The sequence below is a fragment of the Pelobates fuscus genome, chromosome 1 (genome assembly GCF_036172605.1).
Source record: "Pelobates fuscus isolate aPelFus1 chromosome 1, aPelFus1.pri, whole genome shotgun sequence".
Lineage (NCBI taxonomy): Eukaryota > Metazoa > Chordata > Amphibia > Anura > Pelobatidae > Pelobates > Pelobates fuscus.
The window spans coordinates 268023318-268049377 of record NC_086317.1 but is presented as its reverse complement, the minus strand read 5'-3'; the positions used below and the strand labels follow the sequence as shown (position 1 = coordinate 268049377).

The window sequence follows — 26060 nt, the reverse complement described above, 5'->3', positions numbered from 1 at the left end:
AGTCCCATGGGAATTATAAACTGCTGTGATTCGTGTGGGACAAAAAGAGTTAATAAAGAAGCCACTGATTTAGTCAGGGATGTCATGTGAAAAAGATCAAGTATTAATCATTTCAATACCATAGAGATGATAGAAGTTGTTTTGTTTTGTTTTTTTGTTTCTTTTTTTTAATTTGTGTGGGACTAAATAAATAATTAATACACATTATCTAATAATGTCAGGTAAAGAAATGCGGTATTTGTCGGTGGCAATAAAATGGATAATAAGAGAACAGACTGATGGTGATGATGCTTAGAAGAAAGGTAGACTTTCTTTTTTTATTGATTGTAATGGATATTACAGGGACTGCTGCCTGCTGTTTATATAGAGAATAAAGGGTTAAGGATTTGACATGCAGGGGAGATAAGCAGGGGTGCTTTATTGACCTTTCAGCCACACTTAGCCTTCCTCCTCCCTCCTCTCACAGTCTCACACTGCCTGCATGCACATTGGAGAGCTGTGGCAACACATCTTTACAGGGAAACAAGTTTAGAATGACACTGGCCCTTCGCTGGCGGCCGCCCCCCTCTCTCACTCAGTGCAGCCCACGTGAGCCAGGCTGCTTCACTTGCTGCAAACCCTGAGCTCCAGACTCCTCCAAGTCAGTGAGCAGCGAGCAGCGCTGGAGACAGGAGGACGGACGGAGATCACACACACACATACTTACACCAAGAAAGCACTGCTGTTCTCTTGCTGCCTGTCTGTCACATCCTGGGCTGTCTCCCGCCTCACAATAAAAATTACCCAAGACAACTCTGGCATCTAATATATATTTATATATTTTTTTTCCTCAGTACATTTTCTTCTCCTTTTTCCAGCCGTGGTTTGGTTTCATCTCTTCAACAGGCTGCCCTCTGTGCAGGATGTGAGTGTCATTCACTGGGCTCCCACTGGCAAAGGCGATGATGGCAATCTAACCCGGAGTCTATCTGTGGTGTGGGGCAGCTCCCTGCAGGTTGCTACATGTGTTTGGAGCCAAACTTGAGCTGCGCTAAATTAACCATCAACAGGAGGAGCACAGACACTGTTGGGTTAAGCAGGACCCCCTCAGATAGGAGCATGGATTGGGAGTCGGTGGGGCTGTGGTTTGTTCTGTCTGGTTGTCACTGACAGTGTGCCCCACGTGCCTTGGAAACCAAGCAATTGCCTCCTGTTGTTTTTTGGCATTCGGGAGGATCTCTAAGGGGATCTTAAGGAACCAAGTGGAATCATCTATAAAACACTTACTGGAGGAGCTATAATAAAATACCACCATTGCATGTAAACTTTTATTAACAGCCCTGTCCATGGTGTTCTTGGAGAAGCAGCACGGATACTTTATGTTGAAACAGTGGCTGTATTGCAACACTTTGGAACGTCATCTCTTCACCACCTACCTTCCCTTCTTACAGAGATTCTAAAGCTGCCTGCTGAAAATAAAGCTGCATTCCATACCTGCCCCCCAGCTGCTCGCCTGCCCATTGGCCACGTGTTGTGCCGTTGCCCTGACCCCGCCCCTGCGAAGCGCTTTGCTGTACAGGTTTTCCGCGCAGCATAACCCTTTCCTAGCCAGTAACCATCCTGCATGCCCAGAGCGTACATCCCCATGGAAAGAAATAGAAAATTAAATCATCAGGGTTAAAAAGTATACATCCAAGGTAACATAGCACAGAGGGGGGTTCTTTCTTTAAGACATAAGGATTGTCAGCCAAAGTCCTTCTTGAAGCCGCTTACTGTTCTCTTTCCTTGAGCTCATAGAGGAGAATGTTTTTGAAATAGATAGTAAATTGCGCGTACAGCTTGTAGATCTGACGCATTTGCAGCCCTGCAGCTAAGCTCTCTGTACCTTGCCAGCCTGGCCAGCGCTGTGTGACAGTGTGCTTCTGTGGCTCTTGAGACTGAGGTGCCAGATTCTCACCATGAATGCCAGGAGAAGATGCCCAGGGCTATTATGCTGCTTTCATCACTACCGTGTCTACAACCACTATAACTACATCTACTGCTGCCTTCTGGTTCTCCTCACTGCCAAGGGTGAGTTGTGTGAATGGGGTAAACACCGCCAGCTGTATGGATGTGAGATTAATTATTCTTTTGTACTGGGCAGGTTTGGGTCAGTGATACTATGTAATGTAATAATGCTGGTGAATAATGCACAGTGCAGTAAAATGCATTTGTGATCACATTGTATGTGCAATGACATCAGTTTTTAGTTGATGGGTGATGTTCAGCTATCCCAATGTTCATCATGTTGCTTGCATTGCTGTCATTTGGACACTCCTATATGTTTGTAGTGCAGGCTGCTTTTTAAAAAAAAAAAAAGCCTGCATTATATTTAAAGGTAAGCCTGCAGGGTGAATTTTCACAGTTAGTGTCCCAAATTACATTGAGGTTTTTTTTTTTTTTTGGTTATGTTTCTACTCAAAACAGGCTGACCTTAGGTACTTTAGCTGTTGAGGACTGCGATTCATATGAAGCTTAGCCAGCCAAATGCCCACAACTGTTAGAGAGTAAATGTAATCATAAGGCTAGGGGACCATATATCTTCCTGTATTGCTAATTTAATGATGCGTTGTTTTGTATAGAGCATTCATATTGCCAAACATTTAGACACATGCTGGACCATTGTCAGCTTCTCTACACCATCTGAGAGCACAGTTTCAGCTCACCTTGTTCTTTCCAGTGTGTGTATAAGGCACATGTAAAGCGAACATTATTGTTAATGACTGTCATATTTTGTTTGTTGATTGGAAAATGTTGCAAACATACTGAGACACTAGTATACATTAAGAGATGTCACATTGATGCTGTTCCTTCTGTAATTGTTGCCCCCATGTGGATTCAATTTAACTCTGGTGTGTTTTGGAAATGAAAAAAAAAAAAAAAAAAAAAAACAGGGCAAAGAAGACTGTAGCAGCATTACACAGGGTAATGTGAAGATGCAAATGTTAATTAAATACAAATTCAATAGATGTGTCTCAGCAAAGGGAATTATGCATTGTTAAGCTTTGCCTGTTCACATCCACAGCGCCTGGTAATTTTATTTAAAGAATCTAGGCATGTGTAGCATGGCATACTAATAGAAAAGTAAAGAGTTAATGTAATTACAGGGTCCATTTGTTTCATGATTGAAATGCAAAACGCCATACAGCTGGGAGGGTAGGGCAAACAGTTAGAGGAATGCAGAAATCCAAATCAGATTCATTTTCCACCGGAAACCTGTTTGGAGTAGATTCCATCTAGCTACAGTATACAGAGCTTGAATATTCAGAAGGCGAATGGCAAATGGGATTATCATTTTACACCAAAAATGTGACAAGCCAATTCTCAGTCTTGTATGAAAACGAATTCCCCAAACAACCAATTATAGTCCTTATTTACCTGCAATTCTATTGAAGGAGTTAATAAGGACTAAATCCCATTAATGCAGCATGATGGGTGCTGTTGCCCCAGTATCTGGACTGCTAAATTATGAATGATTTCATAAGAAAAGACAGAGAAGCCTAATTGTAATAGAGAAGGGGTTAAACCATTGTCAACATCCAACACTTTTATGGAGAGTCATTTAATTTAGGATTTTTTTTTCTTTCTGAGACACTTTTCCCCTAGTGCACAGTTGTATAAATCAAGTGGTATATTTGTGTATTTCTTTAGAGAAGATTATGAATTACTTAATGTGATATCCATACTTACGTTTTATTAAAAGGTTTCGCACAGCAGTAATGCTTCACTGGTATTCCAGTAGGGTAGCCTGAACTGTGAGTGATAACACAGATATATATTAACTACTTAAAGGTTGAAGTTGTTTTAATGTTACTGATAAAGCACAGCTTACCATTAAAAGCACAATGGATGCCGTATTTACCTTTAAGTGCTTTGGATACAAATTAATTATTTGTTTAGAAGAACAGAATTTTTCAGCATTGCCAGGATTTTTTTTTGTTATGATGTTCTTTGCACATAATAAAGACTGCCAACTGATCTACATTGTTCCCTGGGGTTACATGTTCTCACCTTATTATGCCTCTCTTACAGCCAATTTAAATAAAATGTTGTAATTTGTTAATATATTCACACACGTCTACTTCGAAAACTGTTATAGGAATTTGTTTGGGGGGTCATTTTACAAAAAAAATGAGTTAGAATAAATGAAAAATCAGTGTTTTTTTATTGTTTATTTTTTTATGTTGATCATTTACCGTCGATTGACTGTCAAAATAACATATACAATAATGAAATAGTCTGCAAATATTTTGATTATACTAAAGTTAACTTATTCAGCCTCGCAGAGCTTGCAAAGAAGGTGGACTGCTTGGGATTATTCTCTGAGTGAGTGGAAAACCACTGTACTCAGCTTGATGTGCAACTCAAAAATGTATAATCATTTTATTGTGAATTTGTGGAATCAATAATTGAGGTGTTTGTTAAAGTTCCTTAGAAACATAGAAACATTTAATGTGACGGCAGATAAGAACCATTCAGCCCATCTAGTCTGCCTAATTTTCTAAATACTTTCATTAGTCCCTGGCTTTATCTTAAGTCTAGGATAGCCTTATGCCTATCCCACGCATGCTTAAACTCCTTTACTGTGTTAACCTCTACCACTTTAGCTGGAAGGCTATTCCATGCATCCACTACCCTCTCAGTAAAGTAATACTTCCTGATAATATTTTTAAACCTTTGCCCCTCTGATTTAAGACTATGTCCTCTTGTTGTGGTAGTTTTTCTTCTATTAAATATAGTCTCCTCTTGTGCTGTGTTGATTCCCTTTATGTATTTAAATGTTTCTATCATATCCCCCCTGTCTCATCTTTCCTCCAAGCTATACATGTTAAGTTCCTTTAACATTTCCTTGTAAGTTTTATCCTGTAATCCATGAACCAGTTTAGTAGCCCTTCTCTGAACTCTCTCTAAAGTATCACTATCCTTCTGGAGATACGGTCCCCGGTACTGCGTACAATACTCCAAGTGAGGCCTCACCAGTTTTCTGTACAATGGCATGAGCACTTCCCTCTTTCTACTACCGCTAATACCTCTCCCTATACAACCAAGCATTCTGCTAGCATTTCCTGCTGCTCTATTACAATTTCTGCCTACCTTTAAGTCATCAGAAATAATCACCCCTAAATCCCTTTCCTCAGATGTTGAGGTTAGGACTCTTGGGTTTTTACGTCCAAGAGGCATTATCTTGCACTAATCCACATTAAATGTCAGTTGCCACAACTCTGACCATTTTTCTAGTTTACCTAAATCATTTGCCATTTGGCTTATCACCCCTGTTACATCAACCTTGTTACACATCTTAGTATAATCAGCAAAAAGACATACCTTACCATCAAGACCTTCTGCAATATCACTAATAAAAATATTAAAGATAATGGGTCCAAGTACAGATCCCTGAGGTATACACTAGTTACAAGCCCATGCTTTGAATATACTTAATTGACTACAACCCTCTGTTGCCTGTCACTCAGCCTTACCCATTCAACAATATTGGAATCCAAACTCAAAGATTGCAGTTTATTGATAAGCCTTCTATGTGCAACAATGTCAAAAACCTTATTGAAATCTAGGTAAACAATGTCTACTGCACAACCCTGATCTATTATTTTAGTTACCCAATCAAAAAAATCAATGAGATTAGTTTGGTATGATCTCCCTGAAGTAAACCCATGTTGTCTCTGATCTTGAAATCCATGTGATTTTAGATGCTCAACAATCCAATCCTTTAACCCCTTAAGGACCAAACTTCTGGAATAAAAGGGATTCATGACATGTCACACATGTCATGCGTCCTTAAGGGGTTAACATGGTTTCCATTGTTTTCTCCACTACTGAAGTAAGGCTTACTGGCCTATAGTTGCCCGACTCCTCCCTACTATCTTTCTTGTGAATGGGCACAACATTCACTAACTTCCAATCTTCTGGGACTACTCCTGTTAACAATGTTTGGTTAAATAAATCTGTTAATGGTTTTTCTAGTACACTAACATGGTAGGCCTATGAAATAAATCGTGGCCACTACATTGCATTTTACATGAATAGACTATATGGCTTTCAACCCAGTCTAATAAAAAACAAACAAACAAACAAACAAAAAATCTTGTATTGTAGATATATATTATATTTCTATTAAGTTTTTATGTAATAAGACAATTTTTTTTAACTACAGTTAAAAGCTGTTTTTGCCATAGAAGCACATTAAGGATATATGCTGTAAGTTAATTTTAGTTATGAGTACCATCTTTTTAATCTGCAATTAGACTGGAACTATAGCAAATTTATTGTGAGTTGGATATGTGAAGCATAATTAAAATAAAAAAAAAAGGAAAAAAAACATTTTATGATGTTATTTTCCTTTACTTTAGAATTGTAGGTATCGCATGCATCTTATTAAGGGTGAATTTGTTGTGATTGCTTATTTTTCTACTCATACAAAAATAATTACTTAAATAGCATGGACAGAAAATATCAATAAACGTTTAATTAAAATTTGTTTTAAAAAGTAATTTTGTTCTACAAATAGCATGCTCACCAGAATGTGTTACTTGAATTACATAGAGTTCCAAATAAGCCTGAATATTTTGTAGGTTATCAAGCATTTATTCAGTTTGAAAAAGCTGAGAAAGGGTTAACTTAATTCACATTCACCATATTTATAGAGCCATCACAAAAAAAAACAGGTTAAGGCCTTGTTACAAATAGAAATTAGAAACGTTACTGGAAACTGCAGATGTATGCTATATGATATTTAACCCCTTAGGGACACAACTTCTGGAATTAAAGGGAATGATGATGGAATATTTCCGTGATGTGTCCTTAAGGGGGTAAACATATTATGTGTCCTTTTAGCAGGGAAATTCTCCTCTATTCTCCTCTATTCTCCTCTATTTGCGTTTTGTTTTTTTCCCACCTTTGTGCCTTTGTAGAAACTCTGAATTTCCAGTGTGTTGAGTCTGTCACATTCAAGGTTATTTGCTAACCTTTATAATTGTTGGGAATTCAAAATTAATTTCAAAACGGAAAACAAATGGAATCATTCTCCAAGTTAGTTCTGTTCTCAGTTAGGCAATTTTGCCCTTAAATTTGAAACGCACTTCAAATTTAGTTTGAGTTTCTAGACCTAGAATGTCTCACTTTAGTAAATACAGCGCTCTTCATCAGTAACACTCACAACAATGTGTCTTTAAACTAGTTTAAATGTGTTAAGATAATATTTTACAAACACATACATGTCCCATGAGCTAAGGGTGACTGACTGAGGTGGTGCAGGTTTTTTCAGTGTCATATTCCTCTTCACTTTTCACTTTTCCCTTTCCTTTACATGTTTGCTCCTTTCATATGCCCACCTCTGTCACTATAAATCAAATAAAAGGAAATGTGATGGACCATCTTGGTACCTCTGTCAAGCTCGCTCGCTAGCTCTCCACCGGGACACCTGTAGTGCTTCAGCCCCTAGCCGCCACAGCTTGGCTGGGTTCTCTCTGTCGCTTCCCACCCTGAAACAGGGTCCTAGGTACAGCTTCAAATGATTAGCCTCTCCTGCAGAGAGTATAGCTGGTTCACCCAAACACTAGTTAAGACGGAGTGAAGGTTGAAAAGGAACTGGTAATTCAGGCAAGGCACACAGAATTTATACACAGCTCCCAGCATGGGGTCTCCATTGTATTCAATATAAGCTTCGCCCAGTAATCTCTGTGCCTGGGAGATAATTGAGTTAAACACCAGTAAGCTAATTATCCTCCAAGAACAGAGAGCCAAACACAAAAACATAAAACTATAAACATACCCTAAAACATCATAAAAACATATAATAACCCCACATGTTCTACATCCCCAAACAGCCCTGATCTGAGCATCCAAGTTGTCTAAATAGCGCTCAGATCCATGCAGTGTTGGGGAAACACCACTAGGGCAAAGTTCTGACCAGGTCAACTTTTGGGAACTCCTGCAGCCGAAATACGAGGTGCTCTGTGTGAAAAGTTAGAAATATATATCTATATAACTATATAAGATAAATCTATGTTAGGAGAAAACGTGCAATTCTTTCTCTCCAATTTCTCTAGCCTGCATATCACTATAGGAAGAGGGACTAATTAATGGCAGCAGCTGAAAATAGTAACTGATGCCAGAATATGTAACTCCCACACAAGACATGTCCTAACCCTTACCCTCGCCTTAGCCTTGACCTTAAGCTTAACCCTAGCTCTAATCAGAAAAAGCATGTAATATAAAAGATGAATATCCATGAAATATGTACTATGGGATAATAATGCCATTCTGATACATACATAAATTACTCAAACTTCGGTCTTGTGATATTATGATGTCAATAGACCTCCTCAATGGCATTATGGTCCATAAACATGTTACATTATACTTGGGTGCTGCCGTATGTATTTCAAACCAAGTCATTGAGCACTCAGATCAGTACAGTGAAAAACTATTACATACCGTTTCCATGTATTTCAGTAATATGAGTACCATTGTGCTGGGGCATATTAAGGTACATAACTAAAATACGAAAAAATGCCTTCTCACAAGATCCTGTGGAATTACTTTTAAATTTGTGCACGTAACAGTAAAATGTTGGTACAATATTAATGTATGTCGTTTTAACTTATTGCAAATGCAGAAATAGCCTCTTTTTGTTTTGTGTCTCATTTGTAACCTCTCCTCGTGTGGCGTATCTCATTGGAAAATGAGATTATGCTGTGTAAGACTCTCCCTTGTTTATAAACAATTTTTCAATGTCGAAGCTCAATTTCATGCCCTGAGCCCTTATTTTTATTTTACATACAGAAAAAAAGGTTGGAGTAGATACGCTACCAACAGAATATAAATAGATAAAATATAGATAGATAGATAGATGGTTTTACAGACAGACATACAGACAAATGTACACTTGTGCAAGGTGAAAAAATTGTTCAAAAGGATTTAACAAAATATAGAGATCTTTTCTGCTCATGTTTTGACAGAAATAATTGGCTGAGAGTGTCCGATAATATACTCAGCCAATGAGTTCTCTTCATACAGCAATGAAATAGCATATCTAATGTGGAAGGAAAACGTCTGCTTTATATATATATATATATATATATATATATATATATATATATATATATATAAAGAGGAGCTAGATCGCATGCTCTATCAGACTGCTTCTTTGACAGTAAGATATATGTAGTAGTGACATGTAGATTTTTTTTAACATACCATCTTTGTTCATATTTTTTTTTCCCATTGGCAGAAATTAGTTTGAAAACAGTTTTATTTTAGGAGATTAAAAAAATTAAATAATAATAGCAATTAGATAGAATAGGAGCAGAAGGTATGCTGCATAAACTCATCCACTTATCCAACTTTAGTGTAGTTCACACTATACAAAAAGGATTGGTTGGGGTTAAGTCAGGGATAGTTAACCATCGGCACGCCACATGTTGTGGACTGCATCTCCTTTAAACTCATAATACTGGCACAGAGCCATAATACTGGCAAAGCATCATGGGAGATGTAGTCCATAACATCTGGAGTGCTGAATGTTGCCTACCCCTGTTTTAAGTCAACCTTAAAATACTGGAATGACAGCATTGACTAGGTTCATCCTAAATATAGTTCCTTTTTGAGTACTTATGTGTATCATGCCTCTTTATCCTCTGTATGCTATTTGTTTTTATGCAGCTTTGCCAAGATTAATAGCTCTGGTATGTACGCACGTTCCAATACCCAACATGCATCATACTCATTGCAATCACCCATAAGTGTGTATTGATTGAAATTTATAGATAATCTTGGTCTGCATTAATGTTCAGCTGAGATTAGTTAGTTACATATGCATGATTCTGCACTGGGCCATATAGTTATATCAGGTAATATCGTCATGATTACAAAAGGAATATGGGGAAATATTCCTTGATTTTTCAACACAATGATGTATTTTTCTCGTGGTTGCAAGATTTCAGGCATAGACGTCATGGAAGATTATTGTATGAACAGACAAGAACTTGGGTTTGGATGTAGATAAACTAATTGATTTGTTGTCAGCTTTCTGATTGAGCTAAAATGTCCATTAAAAGCATACAGCATTGACAACATCTGTCATTTGAATCTTTAGCTGACAATGCTGTGTCTGTGTGTATTGATATGATACAGTATTTCCCAGATGTCTGTGTTTTGCAATCTGATTTAAAAAATACAGTAATACATCTATCATGCTATGATGCAATATATATACCCATTCTATGATAAGAATATTAATTTGAAATCAGACTGCACAATGATAACAATAACAGTAGCAGGATGCAGAGGAGAAAGGAAAATAAATGGGCATTATAGAAACAAGTAATGCATCTTTCTCTATTGACTACAAATACAGTGATAGGAGAGGGGTGTTAACTCTTACAACTCAAAATCAAATAGAAGATTGTTCCTACATTAATTTCAGTCCAGATACTGTCCACACACCTCCAAACTTGATCTAACCACGTTCTACCTAGTCTGTGCCAGTATGTTATCTATATGTGTCATATGTCGTGTTCATGAATATGTTGCTTGTAATTTTGATACATTATACTACTAGGGATATCTACTATTGATATATTGGTAAGATTTGCCTTTTTTTGTTTTAAAGTTGATGCAACTATCTATTCTAACCACTGGGGGCATTTACACATCAAATCAATACTACTAACCCTTTTGTGAGATGTTTGAGACAGATTACTTACAGCCTTCATTGTCATGAACTTAGAATCGACCTCACTAAACTTAAGCTTTGTGTTTCCACACTTAATGTAACACAAGGGCTTTGCATATTTTTCCTACCATATGTACCTTACCAAATGTGTTTGTCATTGTAGCTCAGAATGAAAACCACCGGTCACTGCAGCTTATTATTTATCTCTCTTTGATTACCTCCTATTTTAAGTCTACTGATGCTTTTGTTTATCATGGTCAAATGACCAGCTAACACGGAAGAAGATAATATATTGCCAACAAACTCTGATTGCTGGGTTTCTCCTAGAATTTATGTTCAAGCTGCAGAACACTCTACAGTGCTCCTACGCTTGGTACAGCACACTGAGCAAATTCTCACAATTAGATCTTGATTTAATATTGATGGATAAGCTTTTCACATGAGTTCACATTTTTGGATACACTTTTAATATTATTTTTTGAAAATATTAAAATATCAAAAAAAATCATATGTAAAAATATTTATTAATATGTCAAAAATAAATTTCCCCAAAATGTTAAATCATTTTAAAAGCTCATCTAAAAATATTAAAAAAAGGCTTCGGTAAGTCATGACTCCCATCACAGGCAAAACCATCAGCCTATCCTGCAGATACCAAGAGGCAAAATGCCATAATTTTTAGCCAAACTACAAGATACTAAAACTAGAGCTAAACATTGATAACTCACCTGGTAGGAACAGTCTAACTACCCAATTTTAGGTTATCTCTCTATGGAATGTCCACAGATATTAATTATTATTGCATACTCTCCTATAACGTTAACTAAAGGGTGTGCTCTGAATACATACCTACTCCTAAGGCCCTTCATTTCTCAAGTGCACAGTGTTTGTCCCTGATTGCTTCTCTTAAATGATCCCTACTGTTTCTTCTGCATGAACACGTTGTATTACTTTCTAAGCGACATGCTGTTTCTTCAAAATTAACTTTTCTTTGCTTGTGTAATTACTCTGAATTTACCGATTATAATGAGCCACCTATTAAATAATCTTATAAAAGCTTTTATGCAGTATGTTTGGATTTATTTACTTATGTCAGCTACATATCTCCATTAAATTTACCATCTTCGATTAAATAAGCCTCAATCATCAGATGAAACCCAAAAGCGTAGACAGCGCTAAAAGTTCTAATATAAAATCACAAAATTGCTAAAACTAGCAGCAATCACCCAAATAAGTGACTGATAACATCCAAAAACCAAGAAATGGTGTTGTGCTAAATGATTCTTCACTATACTTATATAGTATATATACTATATAGTGCAGACCCTCTGATCTCAAATATTTTAGTTGTGCACACTTAATAAAAATTGGGAGTTCACACTCACATTTCCCAGAGCCTAATCAACCCTGGCTCTGGGTGGGGTAGTCTCCTATGGAGAGGGGAAAATCACACAATCAGGTGTCCCATGGAAACCAAGATAGAGATAGAGATAAATGTATTAGTAACACAATTAAAACTGCTGACTCAATAAAATGTGGGCTTGTGATGTACAAGTTCCTACAAAAAGCACTTTGGTTTAAAAGTCAGTAGTTGCTTCCTTATCTCGGATCCTGGCTTATCTCGGATACACGTTTCACCCACATGACCTGGGCTTCCTCAGACCTAATTGTGTTACTAATAAGTAAACAGTTTTAATTGTGTTACTAAAAAAAATATCTTTTAAACTGTGCCATTGGTGTGCTCCTGGTTCTGTCTTAAGCATCAGATCACTAAATAATTAAAGGAGCTGCTCAAGCAACATAACCACCACTTCACTGAATTGTAGTTGTTAAGGCTTTGATGCATTTAGCCTATCAATGGCGTCCACATGTGAACAAAATCGATAATACTAATTAGGAAGTGAAACTCCACATTAGCAACCCAGCAAGTGGGGCTTTCTGTTTAGTCAATATACACAAAAGTGGTTTGAGACAGAACCAGACAATAGTGCCGTCTGACTACTAAGACCATAACCATGTAGTGATTATGGTTCTAAGACTGTTCCTTTAAGGATTATTAATATCTATAACTATATCGGAAAATTATTACTTCTTATAATGCCTCCAGTTACATCAAGGCTGTATTGTATAGTGTTTCCCCTGTGGTACAGTTTCAGGAACTGCAATCTCATTACACACTTTATCAAGTCTTATGAATTGCCTGTTTGTGTCTCCATAGCTATTATTGTTATACTGTAATAAATTATTAATTCCAAGCTGACCCTTTTTAGCCTGTGCCCAGGAGCCACACACTGACCTGATAACATGCTTCGATAGAGGGACCTGCTGATTGCACACCGAGAAAATATGGAAATATGTGCTTCACCGACATTTTCATATTAATGATATTTTCCATATCACCTTTGACAGCTTATTGCTAAAACAAAGTCAAACATGACTGCAAGTCGGGCATCGTTGAGTTTCTTTCTTCTCTAACTGCCTTTGATTTAGTTTAAAGTTGATCCCTCAGGGATTTTTCTTTGTGCCAAACTAAGAGTTTTTAATATGTGCATTTTAGGATTGTTATTTATTAGTATTTCGGAGCTTATTTTTGCTCTAACTTTGACATTATAAATTAGTCTGTTTATAACTTACGTAAGGATTGCAATGAATTGTTGTTATAAATGAGCAGGAGAGGAAGGACAAACACACTGGATGAGTCACAGTAAGCATTTGATTAGGGCTCTACATATTCTTTTTTTATAATTGTAAATAATATGCAATTGTAGAATAATTTGACGTTATAAAAATGCTAATAATAATAATTTCAAATTTAAGGCCAGAATATCCAAATTAAAAGCATAGTTGACGTTGAGAATGTTTTCTAGTTCAGCTGTGTTGACTTTAAATTATAATTTACTTTGAATTCTTACTTTAGTAAATAATCTTCTAAATATAAAAAATCCTTAGTGCTAAGGCCACAACAAGCTATTCTAATAAATAATATAAAGTAATGTTTTAAACAAATAGTTCAATTTGTATTATATTTTCAGAGGAGAAGTTTAGCATGACAATGTCCATTCATAGAACATTTTGCCCTTGTTGTGCTGATAAATATCTACCTAGGTGTGAAAATTAAAGAAGAACTGTATCTTCTGTGGGAGTGAAGGTATTTAATTTTCCCGTCCGAGTACACACAAATTAAGCATTATCTGTGGTGGTTAGTGCATTGGAGGTACAGTAAGTACCTCCAATGCACTAATACAAGTACTTACCTCGGCAAGGCTTCCAGGTAAAGTGTATCATCATCTCATCATGATGCTCCAGCAAAAGATTATGCATGCACAACATCTGCTGAGATATGTTATGTGAGTGAGGTTCTCCCAGGCATTTCTTCCAGAGTGCTGCCTATATTTATAGTCCTGTAAAGGTTAAATTAATTTCAGTAGTATGCTCTGGTGGTGCTAGGACTCTATTCCAAATTTTCAAAGATAATAGCACATCAAATAGACAACATTTAGTTAGCTATCTGCTTGTGCTCAAATCCTACATGTAACAGTTTTGCTTTAATTTGTAGTTTAAAGGGTTACTATAAGCACCACGATAACTTTAATGATTTGAATTGGTCATGGTGCCTGGAGTTTGTATGTGTAGCATTTCACTTAGTAAAGCTACACAAACAGAAATTAACTCCACGTTTGACAGCGTCATTACCCATACCAAATTCTGTGCAAAATTGACATCTGATGCCAGTACACACAACATGCTGGTGCCTGACAGCCAGTGGTGGCACACCCTCTCTCTTTGCTGACCCTATCCTTCCCTAAAGAATACCTAGAACAAATGCTTTTTTAACTCAACGTGGGAGTGTAGTAGATGTGTTAGATTAACAAGATATATATTTAGGTATCTCTATTACGATAACCAATTATGTTTTAATTACCTCTCTTTTTAAACAAATGGTTAAGAATGACTTTAAACAACGGAAAACAAAACATGGTGCATATGGTATATTTTTGATGCATACACATAATAGAAACTGCAACAAAAATATTCCTAAATTTTACATTTGATAGTAATTCTGCTTATACAATTATATATGTATTTATGTGTACTTTTATTTTAATATGTGTGTGCCATGACCGGTTCACACAAAAGTTCCTAAAACGTCTTGTGAAGTCATTAGGCAGGAAAAACACCACTACCGATGATCAAGTGATTAGAGGACTTTCATTTTGGTCTATGGGTTTTATATCCTGTAAACACTGCTGAAGAGGAATTTTTGTGATATGTATTTTAGCATTCAGATGCAGGTATTACACTTATTACATAGGATGAGTGGAACTGCTCAATAAGCTGACACAGTGCTGTTTAAAATAGTGTGCATTGCTAAGACTATTTGCAGAAATGCGGTATGAAGTCTGAAATACATTGCTTGTCTATGCTCATTTGCATATTAAGTTGGGCACTCTGGGATAGTTGTCGAATCATAATTTCAATTCTCTGTGCCCAAAATGTACTTTTGAAAGTCCGACTGGAGATCTGCAGGTGTTGCACAGCAGTATTTTTTTCAATTTGGATGGGTACAGTTTAGTGTCAGTAGAATCTTTTTGGCATTAAATAGTCAGCCGCAAAACTGGTGTCAGTTTTTTCACAGCAAGGTTCACAGTTTATTTAACTTGGCTGTGTGCAGAACAAACATCCATATGCGCAATCAAGGCTCAACTCTCTCTAGAACAGGTAAAAATAGTAGACCGATGTTCATCCAAGTTATGTGCACATGAAATGAGCAAGTTGGACAAATGGAAATAAAATCCCGCCCCTTGAAATTAGAATGCCAGAGGTAGTCTTATGGCTGCAGTGATTTTGAAAAGTGATCTTGGGCAGGTAGACAAGGCTGATGATGCTGAATTGTTATAGTACTTAAAGAGACCTCTCAAGGGGAACCTATTTTTAAACCCGCAAAATGTCAGCTTACTTTCTCGGTGTAATCGGTTAAACCTTTCTTTATAGAGTCAGACTTTCCAATTAATGTGATCCTTAAAAAATACAATTTTCCTTAAGTTGCAGAAATCGTATGGAAATACAACAACTTCTTATGCAAAATACCAACACTAATATTTGGTTTATTAATTGAAAACCAATGTATCTAGAGCACTGGGTGGAACAGTGGTAAAGCCCTTCTATTACACCTGTTTCCTGAGAGTATCAATTATATTTTCAGTGGGTGTTAAATTTGTTGCAAAGCACACCGCTTCTGCATACATACTTGCTTCCCATAACATGATAAAAGTCCCCAACACTTTATGTTGGCTTTATGGTATGTAAATCTGTTCCTCTCTCGGTGGTCTCTCCATTCTCAGATTGCCTGTCTAAAGCTCCTGCCATAAATCATTCTGGCTCTTTCTCTCCATGCTCCTCCTGCTGCTGTTCTCACACCAATCGTCTCCCTGCTTCCCCTTGTAGGCATTGTTTTCTTTCGCTAAAGGCAAGCAGGAGAGACACTTCAGAGGAGGGTTTCCCTGGTTATAGACATGTAGAGCCGAGCATTCTTATCTCTGTGCCAACAGACTGAATTGATTGACAGGAGGGGGGGAATACATACAATGTATAGATTAAATTTATTTCTCTATCATTATCATAAGATTAAGTTATATTTGTCATGTCATGAAACACATAGGCGTGAAACAAAGCTTATTGAATTTAAATTTTTACACATTTTAAAAAATTTACTTTTTTGGGGGGAGGAAGGGTGTGTGTGGAGGGTGCAGTGACGGAGTTGGCCATATTAGCCATAACTAGCATCTATCTTGTCTTTTTGTCTTTATGAGAAATAAGTCCATATTAAAAAGAAAAGCTGTTTTGTTTTGAGAACATTAACAGTGAGTGGAAGTAGTATTTATTATGTAAAAAGATCATTTCTATAATTACAGTTTCACATTAAATGTGGCTTTGAATAGCTACAATAGCTACATAAAGCTATGTGTTTTTCTAGGAATTGGCTTTGTGTGCAAAGAATAATATTTTACTGTTTAACTGTTTGAATTTCTTCGAAAGCCTATGTGGCCTATTTGAGTAGCTATAGTTCAAGTTTCAACATGTACAATAATCTGTTTAAGTTATTATTATATTATTGTTCCTGTGCATCTCTCCTCTTATAGCTGGCCCTGACAATGAGTATCTGGACACCTGCTGGTAGTGTGATTTCTGAGAATTGAATGGCACCTGATCAATATGGCTATTACATATTCCTGTAGTGTGTAGTAGCGATCTTTATGACTGAAGACCACAGTCAGCAGTCATCTGTCATATCTCTTGTGATTGATTTAAAATGTCTTCATGGCGATTCAGACAATATAGTTGGCTTTGTATTTATGGTGCATCAAGCAGAGAACATTGTATTTTTTTATTTTTTTTTTATTTTAGTGCTATGCTACACTCTAGGGGTAGAATCAATGGATACCAGTTCCTGCTACATAATTTTGGGTACAATGAATGGGTACTAATCCATGCTACACTCGTGGGGTAAAATGAATGGGTACCAATTCAGGGTACACGCTAGTGGTAAAATTAATGGGTACCAATTCAGGGTACACGCTAGTGGTAAAATGAATGGGCACCAGCATAATAAATGGAGAGTATTTTACAATGTGCCTGGCACACTAACTCATGCGCCGTGTTATCAAAAACGTATTTGTAATACTTTGCTAGATGTTTCATAGCTTTCAGAAACCATGAAACAAAACCAAAAACATAAAAACAAACATTAATATAATTTTAGTCTCGTTCTTAAACCCAAACTCTCTCTTGCCATTAGTATTTTAACTAGGAGATTTCAGGGGGAGGTTTATAGTTTTGACTTGTAATATTCAGTGCTTAATCCAATCCTGTGTTAAAGGCACACTCCAGTTTAAAAATTAACCATTGTAATGTAAGTAATATAAATTTTTTTTTTTTGTACAATTGGAATAAAATAATAACCTTCCCTCACATTGCATACATGTCAACTTCAAGAAACTATTATTACAACTGTCACCCAATGGGTTTCCTTCCAGACATATGTAAGGAGTTGTTTGAGTATGTATAGTTGCACCAGGCAAGCATGTAAAAAAAAAAAAAAAATGCTGCAAGCTATTCTGCCTGTAAAACGCAGGGATTTGTGAAGTTTCAGCAGTCCATTTCCTACCGTAAATGCTAATTTAGGATATATTTTCATTTTCTGAGCAACGTACAGCATGCTTCTTAAGAGAGCTTGCAACAAGTAAAACACAAGGCGTGGAGAAAGAAAATACAGGTAAATACAATTTTAAAGCAAAAGTCTAGATTTAAACATTTTGGTTAACTAGACTATTTTAACAAATTGTATGACAGCCCTATTTGGAAAACACATGAGGCATGTCTTTCTGTCTCTACTATACCACATTTCATATTGGGTATTCGTCCTTGGGGTGTTTTTTTTTTTATTAATTATTCTAAAAGGTTAACGATTCATTACTACTAAGAATTTTGACTTGATTTTGGAGACACAAACCAGGCAGATGTGGGTATCAAAATAGAATGCATATATAAAAAATGGGGCACACTTTGGTCCAAGCACAATGTAAATGTATTATCATGTAATTATTATATATTTATATTGTCAAAAATGAGAAAGATCTGTACTAAAAAAAAAAATATGTATATTTACCTTTGCCAGAATCCTATCATTTCTTGCAGACCGCTGCTCACTGTTTTCTTTGACTTTCCTATTCGAAATTGATTTGCTTTTTGTCAACTGTACATGAGCAATGCTGCATAGAGGAGAGAAAGTATTCAGCATGCATACTGAGTGGAATGTTGTCAGCAAGTCAATTGTTTTGGAAGCAGGTAATGATTCTGAATTGCTTAGACTTTGGTTACTTTATTTTTATTATTTCTGAAACCAATAATTGGTGACTTTAGGAAGCTCCATAGAACAATAAGCTGAACCTCCATTTAAAGCTAAATTGTTTATCATAGAGTAACTCTTGATGTCATCTGAATCATTAATTCAAAACAGAGTACAAAATACTCCAGTTTGATTTCCAGCACTATTTTGTGCTTATAGTACCAAGCAGAATAGATGATAAGAGTCTCGAAAATTACTGTTCTCATTTATTGTTTATAAGTAAATTTCTGTTTCTGAATTTTATGTGTAGATACTGTATATGATCATTGAACAGCGCTCTACGTACACGAATGCATGCAACTATATGAGTGCCACAATGTGTGATAAGTTCTGGTTTGCATGACTGTCCTATGTGATTATACATATTTGGCATGGCGTGTGGTTTACTAATGAAATATTCTTAATCAAGCATAGTGTCTGTACGCATCTATCTCTCGTATATGAGATTTTGGGTTGATGTATATATATATAGTTGTTTACTAAAGTTGCAAGACTAAATGTTAAATAGCCTATTGTATACAGCACGTCACAATTAGAAGAGATAGAAAAAAGAAATACCCCAACAATTACCATTATGCAGATTTATAGAATGGCATCTAGTGCCAAAAATCAGTCTGTGGTTTGAATTTAGGGAAATGGAATAACCTCAAAGACACAGTCAAATCTTCATTCAATCTAAAATCTTTTTTAGAGATCTACAGCAATATACCTCAATACAAAATGCACCTGTCATGGTTGGCTACATTTATTGCCAGTTATGTGTTAAATGTGTTTGTGTATATATATATATATATATATATACAGTAAGGGAACAACCTAATATATATATATAGTAAGGGAACAAATTATTTGATCCTCTGCTGATTTTGAACGTTTGCCCACTGACAAAGAAATGATCAGTCTATAATTTTAATGGTAGGTGTATTTTAACAGTGAGAGACAGAATAATAAAAAAATACAAAAAATCCGGAAAAACACATGAAAGACAGTTGTAAATTGATTTGCATGTCCTTGAGTGAAATAAGTATTTGACCCCTTCGACTTAGTACTTGGTGGCAAAACTCTTGTTGGTCAGACGTTTCTTGAAGTTGACCACCAAATTTGCACACATCTCATGAGGGATTTTGTCCCACTCCTCTTTGCAGATCCTCTCCATGTCATTAAGGTTTCGAGACTGGCAACTTGAACCTTTAGTTCCCGCCACAGATTTTCTATGGGATTAAGGTCTGGAGACTGGCTAGGCCACTCCAGGACCTTAATGTGCTTCTTCTTGAGCCACACCTGTGTTGCCTTGGCTGTGTGTTTTAGGTCATTGTCATGCTGGAATACCCATTTTCAATGCCCTGGCTGAGGGAAGGAGGTTCTCAATTAAGACTTGACGGTACGTGGCCCTGTCTATTGTCCCTTTGATGCAGTGCAATTCTCCAGTCCCCTTAGTTTTCACCTCCAAGTTTGACATTGGGGATGGTGTTCTTGGGGTCATAGGCAGCAATCCTCCTCCTCTAAGCATGGGGAGTTGAGTTGATACCAAAGAGCTTGATTTTGGTCTCATCTGACCAGAACACTTTCACCCAGTTCTACTCTTAATCATTCAGATGTTCATTGACAAACTTCAGGCAGGCCTGTACATGTTCTTTCTTGGCATAGTGTGTTACCAATTGTTTTCTTGGTGACTATGGTCCCAGCTGCCTTGAGATCATTAACAAGATCCTCATGTGTAGTTCTGGGCTGATTTCTCACCATTCCTATAATCATTGAAACTCCACGAAGTGAGATCTTGCACGGAGCACCAGACCGAGAGAAACTGACAGTTATTTTGTGTTTCTTACATTTGCGAATAATCGCACCAACTGTTGTCATCTTCTCACCAAGCTGCTTGGCGGTGGTCTTGTAGCCCATAACTTACACTAATATTATTTCTGAGGTAAGTCACAGCTCCAATTGAAGTACATAAAAGAGGACAAAAAACATATATAGTGTAATATTGCAGGATAAAGAGTACTAAATTAATGGAAAGATAAGAAATTAACTCACAAACATAGTCACAGATAAGTTTGCTCTACCTTTAGTAGCCCAAATATATAGACTTCCACTGCAGCCAGTAAAGATAAATGAACATCGTTTTATTTCACATTTGCAGGTAAAAAATGCTTTGTAGCAAATATCACCGGATCCTTTTGTAGCAACAGTCCTGCTTTGAATATGTGTAACTGCCGGCTGTTCGTTGTGCTCGTACACGCTCCAGGTGAGGCTGTGCTTTCAATCAGGATACTTCCGGGAGGCACGAACGTACGTAATGAAGTCTACTCCTGGTCAGATGACGCGTTTCGCCAAGTGATCGGCTTCTTCAGATCAGTTTTATTTTTATTTTGTGTTTGAAATGATAAGCGCCAAGTTTTTCACTTGTTTATTGTATTCCTAAATATGCAGTGCTTGTATCTGTAAGTTACATCATAAGGCAGCCCAATCCCAGACTATGCAGAGGCTACATTAACTTTATAAACATTTATACCTGCAACTAGTCTCACAGATTTTCCCAAATACTAGAAATCCTGTATTTTCAGTAGTTTATCCTTTTGGACAAGACCAGTCCTTTTATTTTCCATGTGAGAATGTAGCTAACAACCAATTACAAGATACTAATGAGTATTTTGCTGTAGGTTTTGTAAATGCACGTTTCTGGTTTTTGATTGGATGTTATCAGCATTAAGCCTACAGGTTCAGCTGTTACTTGTGCTGTTGACCATTTGATGAGTGTAGTTGGGACAGACAGAAGGAAAAATAGATTAATGCATAGATAAGGAGATTATGTAGGCATGTGGCCCTTTGTATAAGATATTGTGAGGACTGTGGGTTCACCTCAAATAGCATAATTTGAAAAAAAAAAAAAGATTTCCAATGTTTGAGAAAAAAAGTTTAAGCTTCAAAAATCAGCCTCAATCTCTAGTATGAAAGAAAGGATTTTTTGATGTTGATACTAGCGGTTTGTCCTGACGACCTGACTGCATAACAAATGCTGACCCCCATTGTGACGGGTTGCTGTGACAACCTTGATTACAATTTGCATATTGGCAAGTTGAAATAGAAAAAAATAAAAGGATGAGAAGTCTAATGTAGCTTTAGGCCACTTCATATACAGAGAAGCTAGTGCAGGAACCAGAGAGGTAAGCTAGTAAGGCCAAATACATTCCTTTTAAAAGAGCCACGGGTTGCTAAGACCCTTACATAAACCCCATGTAAGAGGGAATAATAAACCTATAAATGTTTTATTCCACTAAGATATACTGGATCTTATTCTAAGGGAAGGTAGTCATTGCAGGATGAAGATGTGTAAGTTCTTAAGTAAGCTCCTTACGACCAACTAATGGTTTGAACAGTCAGATAATGGCTGCTTCCACCTGATTCAAATATAGCTTACAGAATATTAATAATTAGAAAAGGGATATAGCCACACTTACTATGCTTACCTAACTAGACCTTCTGGTTAAGTTTTTTTTAAGATTGGTTACCATGCCATATTAGAATAAGGAGGAGTGTAAAGTGATCCTCTTAAATGTAACTGCCATTTAACTTATCACACTACAGGACCTATAAGAATAAGGAGGAGTGTAAAGTGACATCCCCTCTGACTTTTCTATCAAACCAAAGGATCAACCAGGGAATCTAATGTAAATCACCAGAAATGGTTTACCATGGCAACCCATTTCTGTTCATTTTAAAGTAGAAGTTAACGATAAGCTTATTCTATGGACTTATTTTAAGTGTAGACATTTGTTAACTGAATAAATAAAGGATTCTTTTTTAAAATACATTTTTAACCAATGAAAACAGCAGGACTGCCCACACAAAGGAACTGACCGCCTTTAACCCCTTAAGGACACATGACATGTGTGACATGTCATGATTCCCTTTTATTCCAGAAGTTTGGTCCTTAAAGGGTTAAATACAGAGAGACTGTCATTCAGGGCCGGCGCGTCCATAAGGCGGCACAGGCGGCCGCCTTAGGGCGCACCGGCCCGGGGGCGCAAATGTCGGGGTGACCGGCAGGAGGGAAGCGCACAGCTCCCCTCTCCTGCCGGTCACTTCTTGAAGCGTGGCCGAGCGGCAGCAGCATCCCCACAAATCAGCCTTCTTCCCTATAGTGCCGCGGACTGTGTGGAGGGGGCGGGGATATGAACACGTCATATCCCTGCTCCCTCTGTAGCACACAGCGCGCCCAGCAGGGGCAGAGCTAACGCTGGCCACCTTCATTTCAGCATGGGAGGACTTCCTCCCAAGAAGACTGCAGAGAGCAGAATGCAGAGAGGAGGGGGGCTGGGCAGGACTAGCTCCAACTCCCAACTACCTGAGCCAGCACTCTAGATCCCAGGTAAGCCACCCTCCTGTGTATGGCTAGAAAAGTGTATATTTTGATCAGCATGTTTGTGTGTGTATGTCTGTCAGTGTGTCTGTGTGTGTATATATCTGTCTGTGTGTATCTATATGTCTGTCAGTGTGTCTGTGTATGTCTGTCTGTTAGTGTGTCTTTGTGTGTGTCTATGTCTGTCAGTGTGCCTGTATGTCTGTCTGTGTTTCTATCTGTCAGTGTCTTGTGTGTTTCTGTCTGTCAGTGTCTGTGTGTGTATGTCTGTCAGTGTGTCTGTGTGTGTGTGTGTGTGTGTATGTATATCTTTCTGTCAGTGTGTCTGTGTGTATCTATATGTCTGTCAGTGTGTCTGTCTGTGTATGTCTGTCAGTGTGTCTTTGTGTGTGTATGTGTGTGTGCGTATGTCTGTCAGTGTGCCTGTATGTCTGTCAGTGTATCTGTGTGTGTTTCTGTCTGTCAGTGTCTTGTGTGTTCTGTCTGTCAGTGTGTCTGTGTGTGTATATCTGTCTGTCAGTGTGTCTGTGTGTATCCATGTCTGTCAGTGTGTGTGTGTGTCTGTCAGTGTGTCTGTGTGTGTAACTGTATGTCTATCATTGTGTATGTGTGTATCTGTATGTCTGTCAGTGTGTCTGTATGTCAGTGTGTGTTTATCTGTATGTGTGTCAGTGTTTGTGTGTATCTGTATATGTGTGTCTGTCTATCTGAATGTGTATCCGTTTGTGTATATGTGTATCTGCATGTGTGTCAGTGTGTGCGTGTGTGGCAGTGTATGTGTATATGTGCATACATCTCAACATTCAAACACCAACACTACACACAAATAACCACCTGCATGCAAACTTCAACACTACATACAAACACACCCCTGCATTCAAATGTCAACACTACATACAAACACACGTCTGTATCAGACACCAAAATTATATATAAACACACACCTGCATTCAAAAACCCAACACTACACGTAAATGCATGCTTGCATTCAAACTCAAACACTACATACAAACTCACCCCTACATTCACACAAACATACTCTATACAAACACATACTTACAGTCAAACACGCTCCGTGCTAAATACAATCCTGCAAGCATGGGGAATCGGTAGAGCCCCAGCTTTCAAAGCATTGTTAAAGTTGCACGACAGATGGGGGTCTATCTTTTAGCCATCCTGTGTACATACACAGACCGTCATACAGAGACATACAGTCTGTATGTCTCTGTATGATGATCTGTGTATGTATTCAAAAGGAATAAACGCAGGCAACACTCTAATAGTAATAATGGTGTATTTATTGATAGGTGAACCACCCCAAAGAAAGTGCAACGTTTCGGCTAAGCAGAGCATTATTGCATTATTAAGGCTCTGCTGAGCCGAAACATCACACTTTCTATGGGGTTGGTCACCTATCAATAAATATACCATCCTTACTATTGGAGTATTGCCTGCGTTTATTCCTTTTGAAGACTTTACTGGTGGATCCAGCGATGTCTGCCTGACGTCGGAGCAACTACCACTGTGGATGGCCGGAGCATTTACACGGTATCAGTGTGCAGGGTTCTTTGTTTGTCTGTCTTTGTATGTCTCTGTATGTCTCTTTATGACTGTCTGCGTATGTATGTCTCTGTATCACTGTGTATGTATGTCTCTATATGCCAATCTCTATGTTTCTTTATGTCTGTGTCTGTATTTTTGTGTGTGCCTGTGTCTGTATGAATGTATGTCTGTGTATGTACGACAATGTACCTGAATGTGTAGATTGTATGACTGTGTTTGTTTGATTGTGTGCCTTTTATGACTGTGTGTCTGTATATCTTTGTGCCTGAATAATTATGTCTGTGTGCTTGTATGGTTGTGTGTCTGTATGTTTGTGTATTTGTGCATGTATGTATTTTTGCCTGTATCTATGTCTATGTCTATATGGGAGAAAAAGAGAGATAGAAAGTGTCTGACGGGGAAGTAAGAAATACATAAGAGGGGTTGTATGAGACACACTAAAGGGGGGTGTAAGGCACAAAGGGACCAGAGGGGTAAGAGAGTGGATATGCAACACTAATGGGGGTAAAATTCAAAAGGGGGGCTACGAGACACAGAGGTGAAGATGCATTGGGTTTTTTTGGGTGCGGGGGGGGGGGCGTCAAAATGCATCTTCGCCTGTGTAGTCAAAAATCCTAGCACTGGCCCTGCTGTCATTACAAGTTTGTGTCATTGGAAAAGCCAAATTGTAGGTGAAACACGTCTGAACAAAGTTGCCAGCTTTGAGACTAAAACTCAGGATCTTATGACTGGACTTTGAAGAAATTGAGAATGTATTTTGATTCCAGCTATCCAGGATTTGCTGGGACACCAAGCATAGAGCACTTTTTTTTATATACTCCTAGATGGGAGGGAAAGGAAGGTGTGCTAATAGGCCAATTGTAAGAGTACTTTTTTGAAAAATTAATTTTATATTATTTTTTAAGTATTTTACTTAATTTATAAAACATAATTTTTTAACAATTTGTATTGGTTTTTGTTTCTTGCGCTACACCTCCCTTATAGATAAATAGATTTATTACAAACAGAGGCAGTAACTAAAAATAGTATATACTGTATTTTTCGCTCCATAAGACACACTTTTTTCCTACTCAAAATTAAGGGGAAACGTCTGTGCGTCTTATGGAGCAAATGCATACTGAGATCATGCGGCATGGAGGAGGGACGGCTGAAGAGAGCCGATACCGAGCCCCTCCCGAGCAAAGAGTGCAGGGAGGAAGTGCCTATCTATTTGTTACTTCCTCCCAGCTTACTGACCGCACAGGCTGGGAGGACTGAAGGCACGCTGAAAAATGAGGAGGGAGGAGAAAGAGCTTTTCAGGCAGACTCCCATCCCATCAGCCTCAGCCAGCCCCAGGAATTCACCTCCCTGCAGCAAAAAGTATGGAAACAGGGGTTTTTAATTATATGTCAACTGCTATTTGTGTGTCAGTATGTATGTGTGTCTGTATCTTTGTGTCAGTATGTGTATGTGTATCTCTGTAGGTATGTGTATATGTGTGTGCCAGTGTGTGTATGTGTAGGTATGTTTATCTGCGTGTGTA

At 37.6% G+C, this 26060-nt stretch overlaps 1 protein-coding gene across 1 annotated transcript in view; it reads left to right on the top strand.

Annotated features, from left to right (window-relative positions):
* The first annotated feature begins 597 nt into the window (after positions 1 to 597).
* TMEM132E (transmembrane protein 132E) overlaps positions 598 to 26060 on the top strand; it is a 447844-nt gene continuing 422381 nt past the window's right edge. Inside the window, exon 1 of the mRNA XM_063457191.1 lies at positions 598 to 2049. Within this exon, the coding sequence (XP_063313261.1) occupies positions 1938 to 2049 (112 nt within the window). The 5' untranslated portion in view covers positions 598 to 1937. The remainder of the gene's footprint in view (positions 2050 to 26060) is intronic.